At 31.2% G+C, this 19,748-nt stretch overlaps 2 protein-coding genes, 1 non-coding gene and 1 pseudogene across 3 annotated transcripts; 3 read left to right on the top strand and 1 right to left on the bottom strand.

Moving 5' to 3' along the window:
• Window positions 1-62: 62 nt before the first annotated feature.
• Window positions 63-1,443, bottom strand: LOC100777803 (glutathionyl-hydroquinone reductase YqjG-like; annotated as a pseudogene).
• Window positions 1,444-2,966: 1,523 nt separating this feature from the next.
• LOC100794110 (60S ribosomal protein L23) lies at window positions 2,967-4,251 on the top strand. Its single transcript, XM_003542389.5, has 3 exons — window positions 2,967-3,306; window positions 3,757-3,798; window positions 4,000-4,251. The coding sequence occupies exons 1-3, from the start codon at window positions 3,009-3,011 to the stop codon at window positions 4,080-4,082; spliced, it is 423 nt and encodes a 140-aa protein (XP_003542437.1). The 5' UTR covers window positions 2,967-3,008; the 3' UTR covers window positions 4,083-4,251.
• Window positions 3,361-3,505, top strand: LOC112998966 (small nucleolar RNA snoR137). The gene has a single exon (XR_003264145.1). It is a non-coding gene; the product is annotated as a small nucleolar RNA snoR137 (small nucleolar RNA).
• Window positions 4,252-8,101: 3,850 nt separating the features above from the next.
• Window positions 8,102-8,879, top strand: LOC112998743 (uncharacterized). The gene has a single exon (XM_026124898.2). It carries the CDS (start codon window positions 8,200-8,202, stop codon window positions 8,500-8,502), a length of 303 nt encoding a protein of 100 aa, XP_025980683.1. The 5' UTR covers window positions 8,102-8,199; the 3' UTR covers window positions 8,503-8,879.
• The last annotated feature ends 10,869 nt before the right edge of the window (window positions 8,880-19,748 follow it).

Here is a 19,748-nt window from a genome sequence, read left to right as displayed (position 1 = left end):
AGAAAGTGAAAGATAGGTGATTCACTAATGACTATTTTGCAATTGCATTATTATGGGTTACACTTGCATTAGTTTAGCTGAAAGAAACGTGTTAAACACATTATTTTACTATTACAAACAGTTACTTTTGCCCTGGGAGGTGATTTATTTTACAAATGCTAGTGTAGCTGATGACAGGGATTCCCTTGCATGAGGCCTGCAAAGGCTTTCATGCTCACAAGTAGAAGGCATGACCGGTCTAATGCTCCCTGGATTCAGAGGAAATAGGATTTTGTAGTAACCATCCATAATATCTGTAAAATTGCAAGTAGCCGCCACCTTCGGAATCTGTCAAATGGCGTCACCAACGCACCACAGTATTCAGCACGAAATTACAACTAGCAACACATAATTTGATGGACAATTTGAAAATCTTCCATGTACCTGATAAATGTCACGCAAGTAGGCATGTAGATTGGTGTACTCACACAGCTTCTTCTTGGTGCAATTAAGTAGAACGTTATACGCAAGATCAAACCTAACCAGAGTAGTAAATAGGCATATATCAACAAGGGTCAATGTGTCTCCACACAAGTATCCGGAATTAGCCAAGTGAACCTCCAACTTGTCCAGTGTACTAAACAAATCATTCAACTCTTTATCATAACCTTCTTGACTCTACACAAATCCACACCTACAACTTAAAAAAAAAAATAATCTCAATTTCTGTCATTTTACATTTTCCGCTACTTCATAACTAGTCTTAATACTTTAAAACTCTCAATTACAACCATCTTTTCAACTAATTTTATGAAATTCTTATTAGAATTCTCAATTGTTAATTCTTCACTAACATATAAACCCCGTTGTTGACGTTTGGAATTTGGATATATGATTTGATTCCATTCCCCAATCCGTTTCTTCAATTGAGGCGGTGAGAGATCCAAGCCAGGGTTTTGAGCTACGCTATTTAACTCGGAATTGAACAAGTGAATTATATCGTAGCTCTCGTTGCAGACAACGTCTTTTGAAGCCTTATCCCACAGCATTGGCACTGTAGATCTTCCATCGTACCCTCCTCTCCGAAGCCTATAAATTTGCTTCAACGTTCTGCACGCATTCGCCTTATCCAAACATGGAGCAATTGTACCCGTGTCGGGCCCACCGGCCCGTTTGAACTTCCACGACCCGTCGAGGCCCGGCGAAGCAACCGAGACGGGCACGGCGTCTTCTAACCCCTTCAGCGTGCGCATTATGAGGGTGCGGTGGGCCCACGGGCACGCCAGGCCCACGTAGAGGAGTAGCGGCCGGAGGAGTCGGTGCCACGTGGAATTCCAGGCGGTGCGGACGGTGGCGACGAGGAGCCCCGGGGGGAGGGAGCGATTGGCCCCATAGTAATTTGGTGAATGAATTCAGTAGAGAAGAAGGGTTCAACTTTGAATCGTTGCCGTCGTTAAGGGACATTCTGAGGCTTCGGCGGATCGCGTGGTGGCGGGAAGCGCTCGGCGGAGGAAGAACAACTGCACGACGACATCGTTTTCGACCAAGATGTTTATGGTTTGCTTGCGGAATAAAAAAGTAAAGACAATTCCGTTTACACCCTTTTTTTTATTAATAAAAATGTTTTTTTTTTTGTATTTTTTAAACATACAAGTTATTATTTTCCTTTGAATAATATTAGTTTAATTATTCATTTACATTATGAACTTGCATAATTTTTTTACCTTTTCTTTTTATAGTTATAATCAAGAGGGGTCTAATCATCTAAGGGTTATATCTAAAGGGATTTTTGACATGTTTGAGTGCAAGAAAACTAAACATACTGCATTTCAGGATAAGCTAGAGTTATATTTCAGGTGATTGGTACTCAGTTTAATGTCGTTTATTATGGTAAAAAGTATAATTTTATCAAGATATTGTTCTATTTATCAAGATATTTTTATAATGATGATAAAATATACCTTAATTATTTTTGTTTTTATTTCAGATTCTCAAGTATGGTTACCTCATCCAAAAATAGAATATTATTTGGCTTGATGTTTAGTGATTCATCAATTTTATAAACTCATTGAATAAAGTTTATAAACATCCTCTACCCTTAACTCATCCTAGGTCAAAGATGTTTATAAACTTATTTAATTTTAAGATTTCATTAAACAATGTTTAAGTTAATATATTGTGTCAACAAGTTGAATTGATAGCAAATGTTGTATTATTTTAATTGGTTGAAATTTATGTTCATAAAATTAACCTTATCCTAATTCCTCTCCCCAACACCTTTGTTTAAAAGACAATGTATTACAAATTGTATTAAAATTTTAATAGTTCTGAAAATTAAATTTTAGAAGTACAATTATGCAAATAAAATATGGAATTTAGTTAAATAAAACTACAATTAATAGTATTAGTGAAAAAAGTGTCTAGTATAGGTATAGCAGTTGTCAAAAACAAAAAACTGAAAAAATGTTAGTTGTGTTTGGGGAATTGATATTGGTTTCTCCAAAATTACTTTTGGCACCTATCATGAATGTGCAAATATCAAAATGGCCTTTTGCTTCTTTCCTTTGTTGTGTAACATAAATTGTGACAAAAAAATCATGGTTATGTAACAATTTATGCAGCGGAATCATACTTAGATTAGACTTTTTTTCACACACCCAACTACACAATGAAAACAAATTTCGTCGAACTAATGAGGGTATGAAAAAAAGTATATCAGAATCATGATTCCATTATATATTACATAATAAAATCATGATTTAGTTGTATATTGTTTTTGCACCCCACTAATGAAGTGAAAGTGTGTTTCCATTGTACATTGTGAGGAAAAATATCTTTTGAAATTTGAAAATGTTGGTAGGGGTCAAAAGCAATATGGTTGGGGCGAATAGTAACCCCCTTGTGTTTGTGTGACTTGAGCCCAACAATAAATAAGCCCAGTCCATGCAAACCCTAAAACCCTATTCGTTTCTCGTATATAAAGAGAGAAACATTGGAGTTGGAAGGTAGTGAGAGAGAGAGAAGGCAAGATGTCGAAGAGAGGACGCGGTGGTTCGGCGGGGAACAAGTTCCGGATGTCGCTGGGTCTGCCGGTGGCGGCGACGGTGAACTGCGCCGACAATACGGGGGCGAAGAACCTCTACATCATATCGGTGAAAGGGATCAAAGGGCGTTTGAACCGTCTCCCCTCGGCTTGCGTTGGCGACATGGTGATGGCCACCGTGAAGAAGGGGAAACCCGATCTGAGGAAGAAGGTTTTGCCAGCTGTCATTGTTCGCCAGCGCAAGCCATGGCGCCGAAAGGACGGCGTCTACATGTATTTCGAAGGTACACACATACATACCCTACCCCTTTCGCTATTTGATTTAACCATTGTTATGTGTTGCTTCTATAGTTCTATTATAGTGAGTTCCCCGTTTTAAGGTTGGGGCATTCACTCTTGGAAGCATATAGTTGTGAAATTGCCAGTTTTAAACAGCATCATGTTTATTTCTCTGCATTGTGTTACCTGTCTGCTGGTAAATCCCTTTATTCTATATTTTAAACCCTAAAATTATCATTTTTTTAGTTTCTGAAGTGCTAAGTAGTTTTTTATTCTTGGATTTACTGGACTTTCTATATCTAATTTGTGTCCCTTGAACTTAGGGTTTACTCCTTCATTGACTTATTTTATTAGCTTTAGTTTTAGGGTTTTATTGCACAATTTTTGCTGTAGTTTTTTCTTGCTTTTGTTTCTCCTGTGCTTATGTTTTCTTCATTTGGTGATGGTTTCTGCAGATAATGCTGGTGTTATTGTCAATCCCAAAGGAGAAATGAAAGGTATCTTTTATGATTTTATTTGCATGGTAACAAAATGCATGTTTATGTAGTGAGTAGCCACTGATTTTTTTTTGCTTTCAAAAAGAAAAAAATACAGATAAGATGTTCTCATCTACTTGTTATTCTCTTCATCTTTGCCGTTTGACCTTCTATTGATGCATTTGCTGGTAGTAATTTTGTTTGTGACATGTTTCAATGTAGGTTCTGCTATCACTGGTCCCATTGGAAAAGAGTGTGCTGATCTGTGGCCAAGGATTGCAAGTGCAGCCAATGCTATCGTTTGAGTGGGAATTCTTGTTAAATGAGTTTTATGTTTAAGCTTGTAGGACTGAAATTTGTCTCAGGTTTTTTTCAAGCTTGAAATTGAATTACAAGTGATACAGTTTTTTTTATCCTTCGTAACTTGTTATCAGCCAGAAGCTTTTTGAAGAGACGAGATTAATTCTTATTTAAGAATTTTGTTCTTGTTTTTTGTTCCCCTCTAATGTTTTCATGATCCTTTATGTTAATTTGTATGACTTCTTGTTTGTCTGCGAATTATTCAGTGTTTTGACTTCGGTAATGATTAAGGAAACATTATAGATTCATTCTATTTTTTTTTCTTTAAGATGAAAGGAACTTGGAAAAAAATAGGAAGAAAGTAAAGTTATTATAAGAATTTAGTGTTGGACTAGAAGAGGGTATATTGAGAAATGGATGAGATAAAGTAACGTGTGTATGGATAGTTCTGAGTAATGATGGGAACGCTTATCATTTCTAATACTTTACTAACACTAGGCATTTTGGTTTATCTCCTAGCAACTTGCATCTCTCTCTCTTTACCTGTCTATTATCATTTTAGTGCCCATTATTTTTTTTGTTGTCTAGAAAAGTATAAAATGAATTTACGCCTGTTTTTTTTTTTCTGAGAATAATTTTCTAAAGCACTCAAAATTGGGTGAGATAGGTGTACTAGATTGTAAAAGTAAGTTTGAAAAGAGGTAAAATTGATAATGCCACTCACTTGAGATAGTGTGTTGGTCTTGTTGTATCGGTGTTTATCTTTTAATATAGAAAGGACCGGTGTGTTAAATATTTTGATTTAATAAATTCTGATTTTTGTTTCATGTTTTAAGTTGTGAATTGCATGATAATAGTAATTGAGTAGGAGAAATATATGTTACCAATTAAAATGGAATAGATTTTTTTAATGTGTTTTTTATTTTATTATTTTAATTGCAATATTTATTCAAAATGATAGCTAATGTTCATTCATTTTTACTTCGTTCTCTATTCATTTTGTCAAATTCCATATTCTCTATTCATTTGTTCTTCTTAAAATCTTTATTTTCCCACGATATCCTTTATGTAATAATTATTATATAATAAAAAAGTTAATTTGCATCTAATATTTTTCATTTACAAATAACCTGTGGAAAATAATTAGTTACTTTTTGATAATTACTTATTTTGAACAGTTTTAAGACATTTTGAACACAAATTTAAACTCGAGGATCATACATACGGACTAAAATGTTTGACTACGTAGGCATAAGACAAGGGTGTAAATAAATAAGTCTTTATTTAATTTCTAATTTGACTTTTATGATAATTTTTTTAAAAGTCTATTTCATTGAAAAGTTGTAAGGGAGAAAAGGGTATTTATGTTGTTTAAAAGTAACAGGCCCTGTTACTTTTAAACAACTTAAATACCCTTTTCTCCCCTACAACTTTTCAATGAAATATTTATACTTTTAAAGTAGTATACTCTTATTCTTTACATTCAAAATAATTAATATTTATAGATAAATACTTTTTTCCCTTAGAAACATACCGTTATGTTTCATAAAAGAAAATAGTATAGTTTAAACTGTTTTATATTTTTAGTTGTGGAGTGCTTTTGCCTTTTCCCCTTATATTTTTTCTTCTTATTATGTCATATAATTTATCATATATTTTTAGTTGTGGAGTGCTTTTACCTTTTCCCCTTATATTTTTTTCTTCTTATTATGTCATATAATTTATCACTTATTTCATGTTTTTTTTCTTTTTTATATCTCTCCCTTGAATTCCTTCTATATCCTATACTAAAAAATAGTGTACTTCTATCATTTTCTCTTTCTAGTAAGAGACATGTATCTTTTCATTTCCTGCCTTTGGCAGCGTGTGAGCTAACTAACAGCCTTACATGGAGTTTTTGTGAATTTTTGTACTTTTTGGTGTATGCCACTGGGCTTTCCCTTCGGGCTTTGAAATGCATTCCCTATTGACCCAAAGTGGTCCACGATAAGAAAAATAGAAAAAAAGAAGTCCACAAAACATGTTTCCTTTTGGAAAAAAAAAAGGGACAACATTTTGCAGATATTGTATATTTTTTTTTAATAAAATGAAAGCTATAAAGTTTAACCTAGCTAGTACCTTATCCAAACTCCCGTCAACAGATTCTAGTGGATTTCACATATTGTATTAAAAGATGAGAACAAAATGCTATTTTTCTTTATCTAATCCAGAATAGACAGTATTTACCACATTTTCATCCAAAAATGGAAAAGTATTTGACAAAATTGTAACTACTTTCAGATTCAATTCAGATTTCGCCACTCTAGAATTGTTTAATGTTTATAAAGCCGTGACATGTCAAAACTACTATTGGTCCAGCTTCCTGAAGAGTATTGGCATTAAGTGGACCTTGCTTCAGTAGCTTGAGTATGCATACCAGTATTTTTGTTTCATCATATACCTCCATTTTTAGCATTAGTCCATTCTTGTGTTACTACATGATATAAGTCGACCTTCTACTCTAGGCATTAAGAAGTGTGTTTTCGCCCTTAATAAGTTCAGCATATTAGTTGGCAAGAAGATGGATTTGATTGAAGGAATGTTAAGTTTCAATTATTATCCGTAATTCATTGGAAGTACCTATTGGTAAGGTTTGTTTGAATATGATGCGATATAATAGATTTTTCTTCAATTCCATTTTGCATCAACATCATGGAGAGTTTTACTTCAACAAGAGGCAAGGTAAAAAAAATCGTTTAGTTTATATTTTGTAGCACTGTCCATCAATGTCCTATTGCTAACTGCCAATTTGATTGCATTGCTTAACCAGCATTTCTAACAAACTCCATTCATTTTGTTCCTATCAGTAAGTTATATCTGTCATAACTAATTTTGATTCTAAACATTCTACATCACTCATATAGTGACTTGTATTAACTTTGGCACAACGACTGGAAGGAAGATTTTAGTGATATTTTATAGTTTTTGAATATGGATGTTCTCATAATTTACTTAGGCATGAAATTTGACAACCAGAAAGAAATTTGGAGTACCATATCATATGTATGCTTGTGATTAACATACTAGGTTGGTCCCTCACACAAGTGTTTTGATCTCCTTTATATGAATAAATTCTTTGATTTGGTTGTGGCAGAGGACCGACAGGGGTAGGGGTGCCAACATAGTTGAGATATCTGCCTCTGCTGAGATGCCTCAGTCATTCCTTTTTTTCGCTTAAAAAAAAAAGAATGCATGTGTGTTCATGGAAAAAAAAATACGAGTTTGATTTGCTCTTTGAATGCGTACTGTAAGTGGTGGTTTCACGAATTATCCACATGAATTTTATTCCCAGCTTTCAAACTTTCACTTTAATAAAAGGTTTGAATTCTAAAAGTTAAAGCAAGATTTAATTTCTAAATAAAATGGATGTGGTGTGGATATGGATGTAGGAATATCTTTTTTATGCTTTACTTTGGCATGACACGTACATCTTTTGATGTAAATTATTTTCAATTTCTCCTTATGTGCCTTTTGATGCGTGTAAGCATGTCAGCATGATATGATCTGTCCCTCAAATGTGACTTGGAATTCATTCGAGACGTTATTTTATATGAAGTGTAGACGTGTGATCATGCTTTTTGAATAAAAAAGCTAGTGAAATTCTGATCTGGTTACGTAGGAATTGCGTGTACCTTTATGTCTAAAGACCGACCTCATTCTAGTACTCCATCGTAGAATCATCCTAGGAAACTTGGCTCAAATCCTAGAGTAAAACACAAGAAAAATCACAATGATATACCCTAACAACTATATACAAGATTGTCTTCTAAAAGGTGCTTAATTGGAGCCTTGAACATACCCCATTGATGTTACATCACTAATATAGGACACCCTTTAATCCTTTCACCACGCTGGGACCATTATGACTGTGGAAAGGTAGCAAAGTTAAAGTTTGATGACTGTTCATGATAATGTTTTCCATCCACCACACATCAGAAAGTGGGAAATAACTGATTGCTTTGTGGATGCTTAAAAGGCTCACTTATGATGCTTCATTTCCTCCTCCCACTCCATTCTCTCTTGATTTGTTTTAGCAATACAAGTTCTCACACTTACAAAACACGCATCTTAAGCGCTTGAAGAATGAAAGTCTCAAGGGTGTATGGCTTTCAAAGAGATCAATTCATGAAGTTTCATAGGAAAACTAGATTGACCTCTTCAGTGACACTTGGTAGTGTCCAAAGAAGGGCATCACAAGGGTCATTAGGGTGTTTCCCTCCATCATGCATTTTCAGGCAAGTGTTTTACAAGTTGAAGAGTCGATTGAAGCAAGCTTTGGTTTGGCAAAGGAGTAGTAGTCCACAGTATAGCTACGATTTTCGCAGCTATTCTCTCAATTTTGATGATGGCCTTTCAAGTGACCACATTCCACCTCGCTTTTGTTGATGATACAAGGTGTGTTTGGGTTACAGTTAGGTTGAAACCCAAGTTTCAACGAGACAAAAGACTTCCTTCTACGTTTTGTGCATATGGAAGTGGGAATGTCTGTTTGAAGTATCTCAAATGGCAAACTAAACACACTCGTATTCTTTTTGTTTTAATTTTCTCTTTTATTTGTTATGAATAAATTGATCTGTAACAGTTTGTTGCCATTCTATATATAGCCATATGATGAAATACTCCGCAAAATGCATAATTGTAAATTGATTCTTCAGATATTTGTCATCCAATTATTTTTCTTTAGCCATGGTTGAATCTTGGAACTATTGTGTCAATTGGCATTGTGAATAAAGTTATGTAACTATGTTCAATGGTTTTTATAAGATGACATGCTTTTCTGGGTTATTTCCTTTTTGTATTGTATCCACAGAGAGTTCTTAATTACTGGAAGGTACCTCCTTCCAAATGATCATTTGAATGAGCTACAGTGGTGCATATTCTCTTTTCTAACATGGCATATGCTTTGTCTGTCTGTTATGATCCATTTTTAATTTCACTTTCATATATGTTCAGAGATGTGGAAATTAGTAAAGGCAAAGAAAAAAAAAATCAGAACTCAATACTTCAATTACTTCTCAATAAAATAATGGTACAAAGTAAGAAAATGAGCTCCATAGATTTGTGATAGGATGATACATTTGACATTTGATGGGAAATATGATCTTAACATCGTTTTCAAACAGAATATGGATTAAAATAGATTGTCATTGGTTACAAAAAAAATTCACTAACCTGTTTAAATATTTTCATCTTACTATGCATAAATAATTGCTTAAATTAATCCTATCTGCAACTTTTTCTGTTTTTTTTTTTTTTGGGTATCACTATTTAAGAACAATTCCAACCCTTCTCTGCCATAAAACTAATGCATACAACTGATTTAACGCAGAGAATAAAAGGAAGAAAAAAGAAGAAAAAAAGATAAAATCACGGCTTAGTTTTTGGGTTTGATCAAAATTCACGCTTTTACAATGATTTGTTTGCTTTTCTGTGATGGACTAAGGAGAATTAGGAGACTACAATCAGTGGCACGGATGACGAGCCTAAATTCTGATTAGATAGAATAACTGAATAAGCATTAAAGAAACTTTTTATTTATTTATTTAGTTTTTTGAATTCACTAACTAAAGTGCATGGATAAAATAAGTAATTGTAATCGTTAATAGAAAAAAATGAATGCTAAATATTTTAACACATTATGTATATCCACGTCATTAATATTTCTGTCAACTAGTAAAATTATTATTTTTTACTTTATCCAATATGTAAAGAAATATTCTTTCTAACTTGAAATGATGAACAAGTATACTATTATAGTTTAAGTGCTGAACATATCTTTTAATATCTTTTTTTTAACATATTTTTCCTTACACATTTTTTCATTGGTGGAAATTTATTAACAACTAATAAATCAGTAGAAAAGATAATTAAATAAGAGATGAAACCCACAAAAATATGTGATTTTCAATAAATTTTAAACAATAATAAAGAAGGTGTTAAAAGAAATGTTTTCTAGCCTTTTTCTTCTAGTTATTGGTGTTAGATTATAAAGATTTCTTTCATCCACTCATTAAATAAATCGAGGAAAGAATTTTCCTATTATTTGTGTGTATTTCATAAAGAAACAGTACATGCCATTTAGCATTTTCAATTTCAGTGTGCTAGTTTACTCAATTTTCATATTCACGAGAACCTTATTTTGCACTCTATTCATTAAAAGTAGCGTGGTTTTGGACAATCACTTGAGTTTAGAATGTAAATTTAATTTTCGAAATTGCTAAGTTGGCAATTGTGTAATGAAAAAAGTTAACGGGAAACTTAACAGGCTAGAAAAAATAAAGAAAATGATGGAAATAAAACATAATGATAATTATGAGATATCAACCGCGGCACAATCTTCTTGCATGTTTCTTAATTCTGTCAACTAAATTATTTCAAAAGGACTAATGCTCTATTTGTTTGATAGAGACGTGAAAATAGTGAAAATAAAAATTGAAAAGATATTTTTGAATTAAAAATATGGTATAGAAGGTGTGGATCTCACATAATTTTCCTTCTATTTCTCTCTTCACCCACCCTTATCTCCCTCTTATCAAACAAAACATAGGAGTTTGAATTTTATAAATAAAAACATTATCGTCACGCCATTAAACAAGAGCATCAATTAGTATCATATCTCTCATGGTTTGGTGGAGGGTGCGTCAGTTTTTGATGTTACTATGTTATATATAATATACTATGCCTATGATCAATAATCCTGAAGGACTAATTACCGTTAATACATTAACTAATTTATTTTCAGATGATAATTGAGTGTAGTTTGTCTCCACAGGCAACAATCAACTCAGGAATATGATTGCTCTTTGGAAAATTAAGGCAAGAAGGTGTAGTTTTGATTAGCAAGGCAATTGCCCTTAAGAAGCCCAACTAAATTATTTCAAAAGGACTAAGACATTTGATTATTATTGATCATTTGTATAGTTTTTCTTTTAGTGCCCATTTCTATACAGTTAAATAACCATTTAATTATTTTTTAACATTGTTAATTCCTCCCATTTCAAATATAAAGAAAAAAAAAATCATGTATGCTTCAAAATAAATTTTAACTAATTTCACCATATTAATTCTTATCAAAATATTTTTCATTTCATTGAGATTTTAATTTTAATAATTTTTTATTCTCGATATCAAATTTTAATTAAGAATAATTTAGAAAAATATATTTTTTAAATAAGATTAATAAAATTAAATGATGTTAACTGATTTTTTGTTTAGCATAAATTATTTGTTTCTTATATCCCAGAAGACCAGAACGAATGGAGTATCCGACATGAATAATTTTTCGTTAAACTTGCGTGAACTGTGATTTTCATCAAACTTATTTTATATATTTTTAATTAAGATTTATTTGCTGTGAAAAAAATATTGTTTCTTTTAAAAATTGTATTGATCCATATTAATTTGTTGTTCGAGCGTCTCTTGCTACTGTTATTTGTACTAAATAGCAATGTTGTTTTAACATCATTTTCTTTCTTCAATTTTTCATTCTTTTTTCTCTTATCTTTATTATGTGACGTTCATATATCAAGTCTTTCGAATAATTTTACCTATGCCTCAAAGTTTATAGACATAGTACGTCCTGTTTGCCTTTTTATCCTCTTTTTTTCCCTACATTATTGAGGCCACTAGCTAAATATTTCGGTTATGTTTATGACTTGTTTCTTAGGCTGATCTGATGCGATGCAACTTGAAGCCAACTGATGGAAAACTGGTTTATGTCCTGACTGGTTAATAGGAATATGCAAAAAAAAATCCAAATATATAAAATCAATACATATCCAATCCACTTTAAATTCATTTAAATGATCTGATTTCATATTCAAATCTAATTTTTTAATTTTAAATTCAATCCAATTAATTTGATATTGATTGAATATTTGTTTGAATTTTTAAAGTTAATATAATTTTTTGAACGATGACGACTAGGTTTTTTAGGCCAATTTAGGTAGGAGTTATTTTTTAATCATCGTCCAAAACATAACTCTAGATGACCTTGACCAAAAAATAATTCCTACTTAAGTTAGCCAAAAACTAGTCATGGTTGATGCTAATCGAAAAACCGCTAGTCAATGACGGCAAAAAAATATTATCAATTGGCATTGACTAAACCCTAGCCGACCTAAACCAAAAAATAACCCTACCCAAGATCGACCAAAAGCATCCTTGACCAATGACAACCGAAAATGCACTAACCGACGTCAATAAAAAATAGTCTTGGTTGATGTTGATCTAAAAATGTCTTGGTTGATGTCGGTCGAAATTGCCTTGGTTGAGGTAAATCGAAAATACCCTAACGAAGATTGATAAAAAATAGTCTTGACCAAAGTCGATTGAAAATAACTCTTAAATAGACAGGTGCTAAGTTTTCACTTTTTTAACGTTTAATTATTAAAATTTACAAAATCCTTATAACATTTAAGTGAGTATAAATTGGATATGACTAAATCCATATCCACTTAAAATGGATTAGATCTTAAATCTATTTTTTTTAAATATGAATATAGATTTAACATCTAATCCATTTAAATAAATATGAATTGGATTCTTAAAAATCCAATATATGTCCACCTGTCCAATGATAAAAAAAAAATTAAGGTTATCACATAATTTATGTTTCAAATGTGTTTGGAGCATCTTCAATGTAAGTGCTTAGATGAGTTATTTAAAGTTAAATAACATTGTTTAATAAAATTTTTCATTGAAGCTTGCGACTTAAGAGTATATTGTTTAAGTGAATTAGTTATATAAATAATCATTACTTAATTGATTATTATAAGAAAAAATATTTTTTCAATCCAAAATTTAATGTAACTCCAGTTAAATATTTACTCTACCAACTTTAGCATTAAAATAATTTTTTATGAAAAGTTTTTAACATCATTTGACATTATAGGATTTAGAAATTTAAAATAATAATTTATTTAAGTAATGATACATTTTAGATGTTGTTATAAGTTTACTATAACATAAGTGGTATCTATAGTAGACCTACTTACATTCGAGGGTTTAAATACATTCCTTAACTTTTAAAAAAGTATAAGTATAGTTATGATGTTATTATTTTCTTAACTCCTTCTATTTCTATAATTTGAACCTACCGACCTCAATTTTTTAATCATTCTCAATTTTTATCTTTTATTCAATAGTTACTTTTCTACATTTTCTTTTCTTTTCAAGTCACTATATATTTTTACGCTTTATTCAACTTGGTATTTTATTCCATTTCATATTTTATTTTATATGTATGATAGTAACTACTATTAATTTTTTTTAAAAAAATAAATTGTCCCAACTGATTCAAGAACTTGGATCCGCCACTGTAGTGCATCGGTTTACTCTGCCTTTTAATTGATATTGACGTACATGTAATTTATATTCTAACTTTTATTTCCATTTGAACTGAAAGTTGTTTCAATAATTTTAGCAAACATCTGGTCTTCGTACTCGCTTGGCTTGGCTTGGCTTGATGTTTTAAGTTTAAAGGAGAAAAGACAATTAGTTATCTGTAACCCACTCCAATGTAATCTGTATACCCACTGAACTTTAAATTAGATTCAAGACACGCATTATCTCAAATGCAGCATTTTGCTTACCTAAATTACATATGATTGGTCCCAAGAATCACCCACCAAGTTACATAGTTAAACAACAATGCTGAATTTTGTTTAGAATGTTTTGTTTGAATAAATTTCTTAGTAAGTGTGTGTTTATATGAAAAAAATAAGGACCAAAAATAAATTGTTTTTTTATCATTTAAAATTAATTTATATATAAGTTAAAATTAGATTTTTTTTGAAAAATTATAAGAGAGTTTTTATGAAATTAAAGGTGAAACTGAAATTTTGTTTTTCTTATCATTTTTTATCCATAATTTTAGTCTCTTTATTTTTAAATTCATAATTATGACCCGTTAATTTTTAAAATTGTGCAATTTTAATATTTTCATCCGTCTGTTAATTGATAATTAATTAATGATGATATGCCATTTTCATGCTGATATAAATAAATGATGTGACATTTATGTGAACTTAGAGATGCAACAAAATGATTTATAATTTTTAAAAAATATTGTAAAAATGGTAAAGATAAAATTAGAACCATTTTTTTTTTTGTTATTAAATGGGGTCACAAGTAAAACCAGCAAGTAGTATGTGGTGAAGTATTAGCTTTGGTGAGTGATATTGTTTTGTGATTTACTTTAGTCCAATTGAGCCGTCACATCTTGATTGTGAGGAAGAGAATGAAATGTCGGCATTAAATCTACCAATTTAAACTCACGGTGAGAACAAATATGAAATTAATCTTTTATTCTGATTTTAGGTTTTTATTATTCTTAAGTTCTTAATAGATTATACGACTATTTTTGTTAAACATATCATATTTTTATCTAGTTTAAAGTTACGTTCTATTGTATTTTAACTCTGAATTTAAGTACTTATTATATATGAAAATAGTTTTACCTTTATTAGGAAGAGTGTATCAGATGAGAAAGCCAACCTTTCATCCATTACAAAGGTTTATGAATTTGGAACATATATCATTGCATTATATAACTTTCTGCGCCAAATCCCACTTTTTTTTTATGTTGGAAAAAAATAATATATAAACTATGCTATTTAAAAGGATCAATATCAAAATGATAGCTTCGTTTTCTGCAACATGTCTATTTTCACCTTATTCTTCCCAGCTAAAGATATGCTGTGAAAGCATTCAATAAAAAGTAAAAACATTATAGTGTCACATGGTTGATGACATGATTTCCAATAATGCGTTCTGATGCACATAATAAAATAACAACAAATTTCAGTAAAGCAAATTCCATAGTTCTATTAAGTTTGCCGATATGCATTAACATAAATAAAAAGTTTGCCAATACTGAGAAGCAAAGGTCCAATGGCCAATTCTTTCTCCAAGCCCATTTGTCAATCGTCCTTGCCTTCTTTAATAATGGGTATTACTATTGGCCCAACAGTAATTACCAAACGATCTTTTTCCATTTTATCCTTTCCCACCTCTCCTATCTTCATTCTTCTCTTCTTTTCCTTTCTTCATTTATGCTCCCTCTTTCCTCTATTCCTTCTCTTCACTCTATGCACTCACACACTATCAGGTGTTTTTTTAGTCAAAACGAAATCATAATTTCGTTGTGCAATTTTGTACAATGAAATCATGATTCCATTGTGTAATATATTTTGTTACACAATAGAATTAGTGGATTATGTAACACAAAAAATAATATTGATTCCATTGTAACTAAATTTGTTACACAATAGAATCTTGATTCCGTTGTGTATTCTGAACAACACAATAGACTCATGATTTCGTTGTGTTGTGCATTTTTTTTTAAAAATAATTATATTTTTGGTATTGATTATGTAGGTCAATGGATTGAAATACGTTTATATTTGATGAGATTACAATGTGAGTTGGATGAAGAAATATAGATGATGGAAGACGATTCATTTACCAGTCTGACCTATCATACGCAGTCGAGCCTAATGATGAAAATGATGGTATGGAGGATCATAATGATGAAAATGTGGGTGGTGAAAATATTGATATGCAGACGCAACCTAGTTATCATGATTTTTCTAGTTATTTCATGACTGATAAGGTATATTTCAATAGACTTATATTTGTATGTGTTTTGTGTTTTGTTACTGAATAATTTTTTTTTATTCTTTTAAGTTTTTCAAGAGTGCGATGATTTGTTAAATTAGATTCAACGCGTGGGAAATGAGCATAGGTTTGTGGTTGTCATTCATAAGTCAGAAGCAAGTAAAAAAAAAAGCATGTTATATTGGGTTGTGAAAAAAAGGAGGGGAGGGGAAAGAAGTACAAACAATATAGAGACAAGTCAGTGTGTTAGTCCACTAAAACCAGAAAATGTGGGTATCCTTTTAAATTAAAAGGGAGGTTTGTGAGAAACATAGGATGTAGATTTCCTGTTGAATGTGGTTTCCATAATCATAAATTGATGGAAATATTACTTGGTCATTCATATGCTAGTCGTTTAAGCAGTGAAAAAAAAAACCATGGTTAATCAATTGACGAAAAACATGGTGAAGTCTGGTCAAATGTTGTTGACAATCAAAGATCAAAACCAGACAAATCTGAATACCATCAAAATCATATACAATGAACATCAGAGATATTGTCTCCAAGAAAAGGGTCTAAGGATGGAAATACAACATCTAATAAAGTTGATAGAACGCGACCAATATGTTTACTGGTTTAGATGGTTGGACAATGAAGATGTCGTTAGAGATATAATGTGGCCACATCCAAATTCCATCAAACTCCTGAATTCATTTTCAATAGTGTTGATTTATGATACAACTTACAAGACAAACAAGTATCGTCTTTCGTTGTTGGAAATTGTTGGTATCACTTCAACAAGCATGACTTTCGTTGTTGCCTTTGCTTATTTAAGTTATGAGAGAACGGATAATTTTGAATGGGCTTTAAGTAACTTGGAAAGGATTGTTTGTGAAAAATAATGTGTTGTCTCAAGTTATTGTTAATGATAGTGATCTTACTTTCATGAATGCATTGGAGATTGGGTTTCATTCTTTAACCAACTTGTTATGTTTGTTTTACATTACAAAGAATGTCACGCAAAATGAAAAATCCTCATGAATAAAGGTGAAAAGTAACAAAATATCATGGATGCTTAAGAACTATTGTTGCAGTCTCCAGATGAAGTAGCATATAATGCACACTTTAAAAACTTTACAACCCGGTGCGTACGTTATAAAACATTTGTTGACTATGTCCAACAAATATTGTTGATGCCCTTTAGGAGAAGTTTATACAAGCATAAACTAATTGGGTTATGCATCTTGGAAATACAACAACAAATAGGTACATAAATTATTTGACATTAGTTATTTTGGCTTAAGTTTTATTTTGTTAAATTAAGAGAATTATTTACATTTCATTTTGTTACAACACAGTGTTGAAGGTGCACATGTGCGATTGAAGAGGTTGCTTCATGATAGTATAGAAGAATCGTGTAGTTGTTGGGATGTAATGAATAACATGTTTGTTTCGCAACATACATCAGTCAAGGCTTCATTTCAAAAAAGCATAAATATGGTCGAGCATAGGTTTACAAGACCTGATTTTCCATGAGTTGCAATGGGTTGACACCATAGGTATTGATAGTTCTACTTATGGGTGCACACTTAGAATTACTCACCGTCTACCATGTGCTTATGAGCTTATTGAATTTATCAGTGCATATGGCTACATTCTCTTGAAGAACATTCATGTACATTGGAAGATATTATCCATTCGTAGTTCATACGACACAAGTGACTCTTGGGGGAACTTAACTCTGACACGTGAGATTGATGCATTGTTTAAGAGGTTTTCACAACTAGATGTGCCTGGTAAAATCATCTTGAAGACTAAAGTCCGTGAATTGGCATTTTAGGATACCACTTCGATGTGTCCCCTTGAAACGAAGATAAAAACAAAGGATGCACCAAAGTCTATGAAATCTACCAAGCACAAACCTTCAATGTGGGAGCAAGTCGATGAAATAAATATGATGGTTAGTAATTCGGGAACTCCAAGTGTCACTCGCAAGGGTGAACGTGACAACAAGAAGAAAAAAATGGATAATTATGTGGATGAATTTTCCGATGAATTGCAAAAATACATTTTGAACATTGTTGATATCCAAGCAGATAGAAATTGTTGTTACATGGTAATTATATCTGTGCTAGGCTGGGTTAAGAGTCTTGGTCTCTCGTCTTGTAAGAATACATTTTGAACATTGATGAATCACACTTCTGTTGTACATTTTTTTTAAGAAAAATTACTAAACAGAAGTGTGATTCCATTACACATTTGTTACCTCTCCTATATAAAATTTGCCTAAGTTATAAAAATTATATTTCAATATACTTGTCTTGAGAAAAGTAGAAGAATCCTTTCAAAAGCGATCAAAATATGGTAAAAAAATTGAGAAAGTTGATTGTATAATTGAAGGGAGTTATTTCGATTGGGATTGATAATTTTGATAATTTCATTTAGGCACATGAGATTGTAAAGCGTTGGGGAGTAAGGTATTTTTTGACAATCAAAGTACTGATTAACACAATTGCAATGAAGTTATACGAAGACAAATACTAGCATTAGATCAATGTATTTAGAATTATCGTTGTACACGTGTCAAATTCACATAATTCAACCGTTAGTATTAAAAGTCTATAAATAAAACTATTGGCTACCAATTTTTGAGGGGTTGAAACACTATCACTTAATTGTTCAAACACCAACTACGCCTACTATCGAAAATTGACTACAAGTTCAGCAGGTCAACGTGTATGTATTCAATTCTCATCCTTTATGAATTTATGTCTATTTATTTTAGTGACATTTATAAACCCTTTACTCTTTCTAATCTTCATTTCTTCTCAAAACTTTACTTTTTCAATCCCTACTTATTATTATCAAAATTATTTAAAGCTAATCATTAAATCAAAAACATTTTCTTTTATCAAAGTTTCCTTATTTTCCTATAAACTACGATGTTATTGTAGTTCAAATGGATATATTTATTAAAATTATAATTATAATTTGCATTAAGTACTAAACAATTCCTTGATAAGTTGAAAACTATGAACTTGCTTGTTTAATAAAAAAAAACTCATAATTGAGTTTGGATTCTGTCTCATCTTTAAATATTTTTTTGTTAATAGAATCACTTAGTAAAAATTCCTTTGCTGTTTTAAAAATATTTTCCATGAATAAATACAATTTTCACAATTAACAACATCATACAATGAAATTATACTTTTATTATACTGTCATCTTTTAACCCACATTGCACGATAAAATCATGATTCTATTGTACATTTTTCCCACACCAAGATGCATTACGAAATCAATAACAAAACCTATTTGTGCCAATAACTACTCCCCTCTTTAATTCCCTCTTAATTTCGAAACAAAATTATTAATTATTTATCCGAAAAAGACATTGGAGAGAGGTTGGAAGTATTTTAATAAGGACAATATAAAAAACAATGGATGTTTACATATTTTACTGCCATAATACCAACTTTAATAATTTATGAAATACAAAGTCGCATTCTTATGTCTCTAATCAACAATGATTAACTTTGACTTAAAAAAACAATGATAACGATTAACTTTGAAAATTGAAAGAAAATTCATCAGAGCTTCCTCTACTTGAAGGAGTTCAATTTTTACCTGTTTAGAAACGGCACTAGTTTAGGTATTTTGTTTTATTTGAGCTTGGAGCCCCTTCGAATCAAAAAAATTGTTGGACTGTGGTTGTGTGTCGTGTGCGTGAGAACAACACACAGTGTGAATCTGTTTTCTTTGAACAAAAAAGAAAGAAAGAAAGAAAAATCTTTTTACATAGAATTGTCACAACAATAGTCAATAGATATTTTTCTTAGTGCACTCATCACAAACCTCACCAGCGGTATATTACACAGAAATTCTTCTACAAACACAAAATATACCATTTAAAAAGTTACATATCTTAATTTTTATTTTTTACACGATTGCATATCTTTAATTTTAATTTCATTTAAATCAACCATTGTTATATAAATCTTAGTTAAAATTGATATTGCAATTTAATTTTCTAA

Source organism: Glycine max, chromosome 13, assembly GCF_000004515.6.
Source record: "Glycine max cultivar Williams 82 chromosome 13, Glycine_max_v4.0, whole genome shotgun sequence".
Taxonomy (NCBI): domain Eukaryota; kingdom Viridiplantae; phylum Streptophyta; class Magnoliopsida; order Fabales; family Fabaceae; genus Glycine; species Glycine max.
This window is presented reverse-complemented; position numbering and strand designations above follow the sequence as displayed.